This window comes from Manis pentadactyla, chromosome 13 (assembly GCF_030020395.1).
Source record: "Manis pentadactyla isolate mManPen7 chromosome 13, mManPen7.hap1, whole genome shotgun sequence".
Taxonomy (NCBI): Eukaryota; Metazoa; Chordata; class Mammalia; order Pholidota; family Manidae; genus Manis; species Manis pentadactyla.
The window spans coordinates 47820362-47830298 of NC_080031.1; the positions used below are offsets into that span (position 1 = coordinate 47820362).

The window sequence follows — 9937 nt, forward strand, 5'->3', positions numbered from 1 at the left end:
TTATTCTTGACTAATTTCCATGCCTCTGATGGCATGGATTACTATGTATGTCACACTGAATTAAAATATGTACCAAACTTTCAGTACATGTTAGTAATTTTAAAAAATAATGCTTTATATTAGATAAATTCATATTTTATAGTTTCCTGACATGTCACTATTTTTATTTATTATGTGAAATAGTTATGTCAAATCAGTTCTATAATCAATAACACAAACTCTCATACACGGTGTTCATAAAGGTGAAAAAATACCTGTCTAATTTTTAGAAGACTGGGTAGAGAATAGTGAGGATTCAATAAATGTAGCTGTATTTGATAAATGTAAACAGTCGTTACCCAATGCCTGTACACGACATGACGCTGCAGTTGCAGGACTGACTCCTGACCGAAGCATCTCTAATGATTTTCTCAGGTTTCTTTTTGAGGCTCAGTGTGTTTTTGATAGAACTTGTGTTACAAGTTTTGACTTTTCTAATTTGGGACATTTTTACTTTTCTTTTAATTAGCATTACTCTTATAAATTGTCCTCTTGAGGATATTGTTTCACCAGAAGCCCTGCCCTGGGGAAGCAGCAATAATGTCCTCAGCCTTCCCTCCTGTTTCCAAGGTCCAATCATCTGCAGATGTGACCACCGGTACTTCATAGTTTTGAAACATTCATTCCCATAAAGTGCTTATAAACTCTCCTGTTGTTATGGTTATATTCACTCCATGTTTTTTAACATTCTGAGACTGTCGGGAGGAGAAAGTCATCTACGGGCGTGATTCCGACCACATATGATACCCACATCACACAGTTATAAAGGAGAAAAACTCCAACCATGTACTGGAGAGACAACAAAAATCCTGAGGTGCGTCTCAGCAGGCAGGCAGGGAACCTGGCATGCTATTCTTTTTCAATGAATGTTCTTTGCTCACTTTCCTTTCCATTTTCCCCAATGCTGTGTTTTTTTTTCCCCCTCTTCTTTCTCCTCTTCTATTCACACACTGACATCCTGATGCAAAATTTGGGGATTGAAGGGCTCTTTATGGTCTCAACTGGAATGTGTAGCCTGCCTGGCACTGCTTGTGCCCCCAAGACACCCACCGACTGCGCATATTCAAACCACCCATTTTACAGCCCCCCAGAAAGGCCGTTTCAAGTAATACACTGTGATCCATTATCAGTTTTCCCCCACCCAATCCATTAGCATTTCCTTTCTACGATTATAGGAAAGTAAACTGATGGCAGTCCTTCATCCCATGTGAACTAAACACTACGTTGTTACTGTGGGCATTGTAAAGAATCATGGTGCAAGCTCCAACTTTGATCCAAGCTGTATCTCTTACCCATATCATAAAATGATTAAATGCCTAAGTCAGAAATGTATCTGTCCTTACTTGCTTCCTCATTATACAGTAAATATATAAGAATAAAAGTGGGAAAAAAATTAACAAATATTTTGGGTCAGAAAAAAACAGCAAAACCTAATTAGAAAACACAGACCTTGTTTCCAACACTGACTGTCTGTGACAGACGGTCCAGCTGGCCTCTACCATAAGCTTCCATCACACCTACTGAAAAGCAGCAATAAAATTCACCCTTATCTAAAAGTAGCCCTTCTAACATCTGTCAGCATCAAACTTGCATGTGTCTTATAAATTCTATGTGTCTTTTAATATGGGAACTGAAATTGCTCCCAGATGCAAACTTTTATTTTTGCCTTCAGTTTGATCAGCTTTGTAGTACAATATAGATTCTCCAGCTATCAGCATAGCCAGTAAGTAAAAGTTTCCTCTCCTACAATATTCCTGTTTTCTCGGTACATACAACAAAAATAATAATTTGTTATCATTATCATCCCCACCATAAAAGGCACTTATTTGCTACAGGTAGGGTACTTCCAAGGCTAAGATGCAAAGATGAACCCTAAAAATCTTTTTTATTATGCCAGGTGGAAGTGGGGACATTATGGATCACAGAAACAAGTCCCTAGTCACCAAGTTCATTCTTCCCAGATTTAAGAATGAGACAGAAGTAGAAATTCTTTTCTCTGCATTCCTGCTCATGTACATGATTGGAAACAGCATGATTGTCCTGTCGGTGTGTGGGTACTACCGTCTGCATTCTTTGTCACCATGTATTTCTTTGTCACCAATCTTTCTTTTCCTGGAAGTTGCCAAAGATGCTGGCCAACATGTTTTCCCTCACCAGAGCAATATCCTTTGCAGGATGTCTCAGTCTTTCTTCTACTTCCTCCTGGGATCTACAGAATTCTTCATCCTGGCCGTCATGTCCTTCGATCGATACGTCGTCATCTGTAACCCCCTGAGGTATGCGATGATCATGAACAAGCAGACGTGCATATTGCTGCTTCTGGGATCCTACGTGGGTGCCTTTCTGTCAATCTTGGCATCATCCATCTTAACTGCCCCTCTGCCCTTTTGTGGGCCAAATGTAATCAACCACTTCTTCTGTGACAGCGCCCCTGTGCTAAAGCTGGTCTGTGCAGATACCTCCCTGGCTGTGCTGGAAGACTTTATTTCCTCTGTCCTGTTGCTCCTGGGATCCTTGCTCCTGACAGAAGTGTCTTACACGTACATTGTCATTACCATCCTTAGAATCCCCTCTTCCGAGGGATGCCAGAAGGCTTTCTCCACCTGTGTTTCACACATCACCATGGTTACACTTTACTATGGAAGCTCCATTTTCCTCTGTTTATCCAAAAAAGGGCAGTGCAATGAACATCAACACATTTGCCACAGTGCTGAACACCATTGTAACACTAATGCTGAATCCTTTCATCTACAGTCTCCAAAATGAGAAAGTCAAAGAATCCCAGAGAGATGCCTTCAGTAAATATGCAGGTATGCTACAAAAATGATATTTTCAGACATCAGTCATGTTGCATGCCTAACAAAGTCATTGTTATTTATGCAATTATTTAAATGTTCAAATTCTTACATAAGGGAGAAACACATGTGAATGTATGATTCTAAATGTGTATTTTATGTATATTCTAAATCAGTATTTCCTTATCTAGGTACAGTGTTCACATAGAGTCTTAAAATCTTTGTAGAGATTCAGTAGACAAAAAAGTACATTGGTACACTTTTACATGTATGCTTACATATACACATATGTACATAAACCAGCCCTCCCCTCATACTCCCACTTTCCTGGGCATTCAGTGATTCCAAAACCAAATTCCTGCAAACCCACTGCTCTGAAATCTTGAGAGCTCTGTTTGAGGTACATTTCACCTTCCATACCTAATTCGCTGATAATTTTTTTCTCTATCAGTATCAATATATTGCTGAATCTAATATAGAGTTCCTTATTGTGAAGTAAAGATAAATTTCTTTTGAGATGATTTTTGAAATGTTACCAATAAAATTACCCCATGAGATATTTAAATTTTAATTTATAAATTCATCTTCTCAAACCTCTGCATAAGTTACAGTCCGCAACAGTTATGCTCCTATTTCTGTGCCACGGGTGCTGAGGCCTGTCCTCCTGCGGCAGTGGAATCCATCAGAGCTTACAGGTCCCAAGGAACGTCCGAGAAAGGACAGCCAGCTTGACGCTGTCATAGAAGTTTATCCATGTCGCCTTTCAGAGCCACTGGAATGACTTCAGTTGCTCACCTTAAGACCACATATATTTTTACATAATGAGATTTTTTCTTAAAATCAAGTAATTTACTTGGAAATCTCACGATGATAGAGAGAGATTACATTTGAGTGAGCAATCAAAAATCTTGATTAAATGTGAGTGAGGAAATTGACCCAAGGAAGTATTCATTTGAGCATGAATGAATATCCATTCCTGTTACATGCATTATTTATCTGACGATAGCTAAATTCTTTTAAGAAACATGATTTCCAAATGATACTGTTGGATAGAATGTTTACTGAAATACAAACATCATGAAGACGCCATCCCATCTTTGATATAATCAGTCTCTTCCAATGCTTTCTGCATGCCTTGGCTGCAGTTATAGAAAACAGGGCGTAAAGACCTAGGGTCATCTGCACTTAATTTGGCAGTTATTTACAGCTTATTTCCAATCTATCAGTTCTCATTTCCAACTTGGTACACCCTCTATATGTTCAAGTACACATCTTGACTCTCATTCTCTAGCAAAATCAACATTAGTAATAATATTTTCAATGTGCCTGTCTCTTTTCAGCACCTTCTCTTCTCCTATCTAGACTCCCAGGGCATTTCTGGAGCCATCCGCAGTGCTCAGGGTGCTACTGGGTAGTGGAAGAACCTGTAGAATGATTCTTCCAAACATATCCATTGATATTATTTTTTTCCTATGTACCAGGAAATATAATTGGGGTCTGTATATGAGTCAGCAGGGACTCTGAGGAAAAGCAGCTTCACAGCAGATGTTGAGGTTGATGATCAGAAAAGATACAGGTCAGCCTGATGATAGAAAAGATACAGGCTGCCTGGCAGCAGTTTCTCCTCTTTCCCCTCAGTGAGCCTCCAGTAAGACAGACCTCTGCGGTAATGCACATTCTTGGAGTTCAGCACTAACTTGTGTGCCCTCTAATTTTTTGACACACATCCCATTATTGAAATTTGGTCATAAAATATCTTTCCCAGAGGACATTTAAGATGATATTTAAGATGACTGTATTATTCATTTTTGTTTTTCCATTGCTGACTAAATGTGTTCTACATTCTAGATGTGTTCTGACATCACATGCTAAGTATGTGCTGACTTCATTGCGTATGAGATAAATCATAACAGAGAAAAGATTTCTTGTCCTTTTTATTCATTATTCTACCCCTAATATCTATAACAGTGACTGAGAATAGTTAGTTAGTTGTAGATAGGTATTGATTGAATCAGCACTGAATGAATGAATGAATTCTAAGTGGTCAATATATACTTGCTAATTAATAAGGTGATCAAATGCTGAGCAATCAATATGTATTTTTAATTATTTAATTAATTAAAATTTAATATAATCATTTTATATGTGCTTTGTAATATTGCTTGAAACACTGGTTACTTAAATTAGCTTTTCATTTGAATCTCCTTGATTACTCATTATGATGTGTTCATATGTTCAATTTCTTCAGTTTGAATGTTTTTATCATGAAATTGTGTTGAATTTTTCAAATGCTTTTTTTGCATCTATGATTTTTATTATTCATTCTGTTAGTGTCACATTTATTGATTTGCATGTATTGAACCATCTTTGAATAAGAGCTGTAAATACCACTTGATCATGGTGTATGATCTTTTTAAGATACTATTGAATTAGATTTGCTAGAATTTTTTCAGGATTTTTGCATCTATGTTCATAAGGGATATAGGCCTGTGATATATTTGTTTGGCTTTAATGTGAGGATAATGATGATCTCATAAAACACATTTACAGATATTCCTTCCTCTTCAAGTTTTGGGACATTTGCAAGGGACTGGCGTTAATTCTTTAATATCTGGAAGAATTCACCTGTGAAGCCTTCTGGTCTGGGTTTCACTTTGTTGGGATATTTTGATTACTAATTCAATTTCCTTCTTCATTATTTGTCTTATATGTTTTAATTTTTTAATTAAAAATATTGAGGGGGAAACGCAACTCATTCTGAGTTTAGTGTTTCTTTGATACCAAAAGCAGAAGAGGACACTATGAGAAAAGAAAACTGCAGACCAATATCCCTGATGAACATACTTGCAGAAATTCTCATCACATCATTAGCAAGCCAAACTCAAGGACACATTACAAAGATTATATCTCATGAACAAGTTGGGTGAAAAGGCTGGTTCAGCATAAAACAATAATACATTACATTAATGAAAGGTAAAAAATCACATTATCACCTCAGCAGATGCAGAAAAAAATTTGACAAAAAATCATACTTTTGTGTAAAACTCTTACCTGATTTTGTATAGAAGGAACCTCAAAATAACAAAGGTCATATGTAGCAAATTCTGCACAGGTAACAGTGAAGAATATTTTATAGCATTTCCTATAAAATGAGGAACAAGATAAGAATGCCAGCTCTAACCACTCCTAATCATTATAGTACCAAAAGTCCTAATCAAAGCAATTAGGCAAGACAAAAAATAAAAAAAAATATCTGGATCAGAAAGGAAAAGTAAAATTATTGCTATTGGCTAATGAGATGATCTTATATAGAGAAAATTACAGAGTCAATCTACAACTATTGGGATTAATCAATTATTTCAGCAGTATGACAGGATAGAAAAATCAACATACAGAAATAAGTTAGATTCCTTTTCACTAGTGATGAAAGAACTTAAGAAGAAATAAAACTATCCCATTCAAAATAACATCAATAACAAGTAGTTTGCAGTAAATTAAGGAAGTGAGAAATCTGTACATTAAAAATTATAAGATTTTACTGAAAGAAATTGAAGAAGACACAAATGAAAAATATATCCGGTGTTCATGGATCAGAAGAAACATAATCACCATAAAAATACCAAAAGCATTATTCACAGAAATAGAATAAATAATCCCTAAATTTGTGTAGAACCACAAAAAGCCACAAATAGCCAAGTCAATCCTGATGAAAAGAACAAAGCCAGAAGTGCTATACTTCCTGGATTCAAACTATACTATAAAGTCATAGTAATAAAAACATATGATACTGGCACAAAAATAGATATGTAAACAGAAGAGAGAGCCCAGAATGAAATCTAGGTATTTATAGTCAACTAATAGACAAGGGGGAATACCCAATGGGGAAAAGAGAGTCTTCTCAACAAGTAGTCCTGGAAAAACTGGAGAAACACATGCAGAATGATATTGGACATCTACCTCGTACTACTCACAAAAATTAGCACAAAATGAATCAAACACTTATGACCTGATATCATACAATTATAGGGATGAAATTCCATGACATTTGTCTGGAAGTGAGCTTTATAACATAATTCTGAGAAAACAAATAACAATAGTAAAAGTTGGCAAGTAGGACTATGTTAAACTTAAAACTTCTGCACAACAAAAGAAACCATGAACTGGGTGGGGATCCAGTTTTTGTTTACTTTTTTCATAAGTTTTTCTTTTACTTGTGTGCCTCAAAGAAATTCAAAGTGTGTCTTTTTTATTTTTTCTAAAGTTTAAACAGGCAGGTAGGATGACATATAGTTGGAGATTTAGAGTATTCTCAATATTTAAAAAAAAGGTTTCAGGGGTGCATACAGAGCCACCCCTCCAAAAGTTATCAAAGTAATATTCAGTTATAGGAAAGAAAATTTGCTGTAGCCTTAGGAATATAAAAATACAATCATAAATAAGAAATACAAAATCAGGAAAATTACCATAATCAGAAAGAAGAAAAGAGAGGTATTGCAAGTCTGCCTGATTATAAGAGTGGGTCTCTAGGATTTAAATACCCTGAGGGATTTTATCCTCAGTAGAATTAGATAAGAGATTAGATTAGGCATGGCACTGACCACAGGATTGTAGAGAAAATCATTGTGCCAGACCATATAAATGAGTGGAGTCTTGATGGATATTGAATGCATGCAGGGCACAAAAGAAGGATTTTGAGATGAGGAACACAAAAATGAAGTCTTGCTAGAGAGGCAGCTTGAGTGTTAACATAAATAGTACACAAGATGGTTTCTGTAAGTGGAAGAAACTAAAAATGTCTATGTAGTCTGACCATGTTATGGAGAACCTACAAATAGAGGTAAAGATGTAAAGTATTTACACAGATGAAAACACCAAGCCACATAAATGTAGCAATGGGTTAGCAGGACATTTGGATGAGGATCCTGATTGGTCACATTTTGCAATATTTCAATGTACAAAAATCTATTCCACATGATATGGTAAATTCACACGATAAGGTAAAGTTACACCTGAAAATCGGGCTAACTGCTGATTATTGCAGATAAGCCCCCTTATAACATTTGAACCCTGCAGACAATGGTGTGTTCCAAATAGTATTTGTTATAGACCATGAAAATGAGAAAAGGTCTTGAATGCCTTAAAGGTTGAATAGGTTTGAGAAAGTAACTGAGGGTGAGAGCACATATAAATGGGTTTCAGATGATGTAATGCAAATCATGCAAACCTTGACTTGGAGAATGGCAGGAGTCACTCTAGGATTTTCATATTATAAGAGTATATAAAGATAGATATATTGGTAAGATAAACTGTTTCTTCACTGGCAAGAATTTGGAGAGCAGAGATACTGGGAAATTGAATCAGAATAATATTTGAAAGGGTACCAGGGACTGTGAGAAATTTGAACAATGGCTGCCAGGTGAAATGTTTGAATAGAGTTCTTCCTTTAAAAAATATGTAAACTTGGAAAACTACTGAATTAAATAAGCATGTTTGATTCCAGAAAGAGGTCATGAAATCGTAGACTAAGAAAGAGGCAGAAAGCACACAATGAATCAATGATATACTTATAAAGATTCAGAACCCGGAGATCAGTTATGTTAGAAAAGACAAATAACAAAGGTGAAATGAGAATGACTTTAGAAAATTTAGCTTAGAAAACTGAACAGAAGATGGTACAAATAGCTGAACTAGGAATGATAAAGAAGCTGTTTGATGGTAGAAGAAAGGATTAAGTAGATTTTAGAAATGGGAAAAGTGAAGTATTTTATGGATGTTCAGGTGAATGAGGTCAAGAGCTGGAAATTCAAGAGTAGGACTCATTTCATGAAGAGGATGATAAACACTAGAAAGATATATAAAAGCCCAGGAAATACATGAATTCTTTCAGATGTACTAAATAGAAAAATAATTTGTTAAACAAGGTTCTTATGGTAAAACCTGGAAAAATACAAAAATTAATGTGGTGTTGAGTTATAAGAGATCGGCAAAGCTGGTAAGAAGCATGTGAGAGGTGAGCTACAACTTTGTGTCAGTGTGGGCAGATGTGTTCTCATTGGCCAGATCACCGGTAGAAAACACAAGGGGAGGGAAAAGGAAAATGAGGTGTTAGGTGACATTTGCCTTCAATAACCCATCAAGAACTTTTAAAGATCTTCAAATTGTAGCTTTTGAGGACTTAGTTTTTCTTCTTTGCACAATACAGTTTCTGTAGGGCGACCTTCATATCATTGTTCCTGAGACAATAGATAACAGGATTCAAAGTAGGTGTGAGAATGGAATAAAAAATAGATGCCACACGACCCTGGGTTGGGGAGTAACGGGAAGCAGGCCTCAAGTACATGAAGCTCCCGGTTCCGTAGAACAGAACAACTGTGGTCAGGTGAGAGGAGCAGGTGGAGAAGGCCTTCCACCTGCCATCCACGGAGGGGATCTGGGCTATGGTGGAGATGATTGGAACATAGGAGAGGAGGGTGAGGGCGAAGGAGCTCATGACAACACAGCTGCTCACAGCAAAGCCCACTTTCTCACTGAGGTGGTAATCGGTGCAGGAGAGTCTCATGACTGGAGGGATGTCACAGAAGAAATGCTCAATGACGGGCCCACAGAAGGGCAGCGAGAAGGTGTTGAGGGTGTGGAAGGCTGAGTACATGGCCCCACTCAGCCAGGCCACTGCAACCAGTTGAGAGCAAAGTTTCTGGGTCATCAGGGCCCCATAGACCAGGGGTCGGTGGATGGCTGTGCAGCGGTCATAGGCCATGGCTGTGAGCAGAAAACACTCAGTAGAAGATAGTGTAATAAACACATAAAGCTGAGCTACACACTCCAGGTAGGAAATGACCCCAGACCCCCTGAAGGAGGTAACCAGAGCCTTGGGGATGGTGACTGAGGTGTAGCACATGTCCAGAAAAGACAGGTTCTTTAGGAAGAAGTACATGGGTGAGTGGAGGCGGCTTTCCCTGATCACAGCTGTGATGATGGAGATGTTCCCCAGGAGGCCGAACAGGTAGACAAATGAGAAGAAGAAGATGACCACAGATTTCAACTCAGGGGCCTCTGCAAAGCCTCTCAGGATGAAATGAGTCAGTCTTGTGTGATTAGACATT

The 9937-nt window shown here is 37.3% G+C and overlaps 2 protein-coding genes across 2 annotated transcripts; one reads left to right on the forward strand and one right to left on the reverse strand.

The window, feature by feature from the left end:
- The first annotated feature begins 1953 nt into the window (after positions 1-1953).
- On the forward strand, positions 1954-2805 carry LOC118934999 (olfactory receptor 49-like). Its single transcript, XM_036931013.2, has one exon. It carries the CDS (start codon positions 1954-1956, stop codon positions 2803-2805), a length of 852 nt encoding a protein of 283 aa, XP_036786908.1.
- Positions 2806-9009: 6204 nt separating this feature from the next.
- Positions 9010-9936, reverse strand: LOC118935000 (olfactory receptor 2G3-like). The gene has a single exon (XM_057490445.1). The coding sequence runs from the start codon at positions 9934-9936 to the stop codon at positions 9010-9012; it is 927 nt and encodes a 308-aa protein (XP_057346428.1).
- Position 9937: the final 1 nt, after the last annotated feature.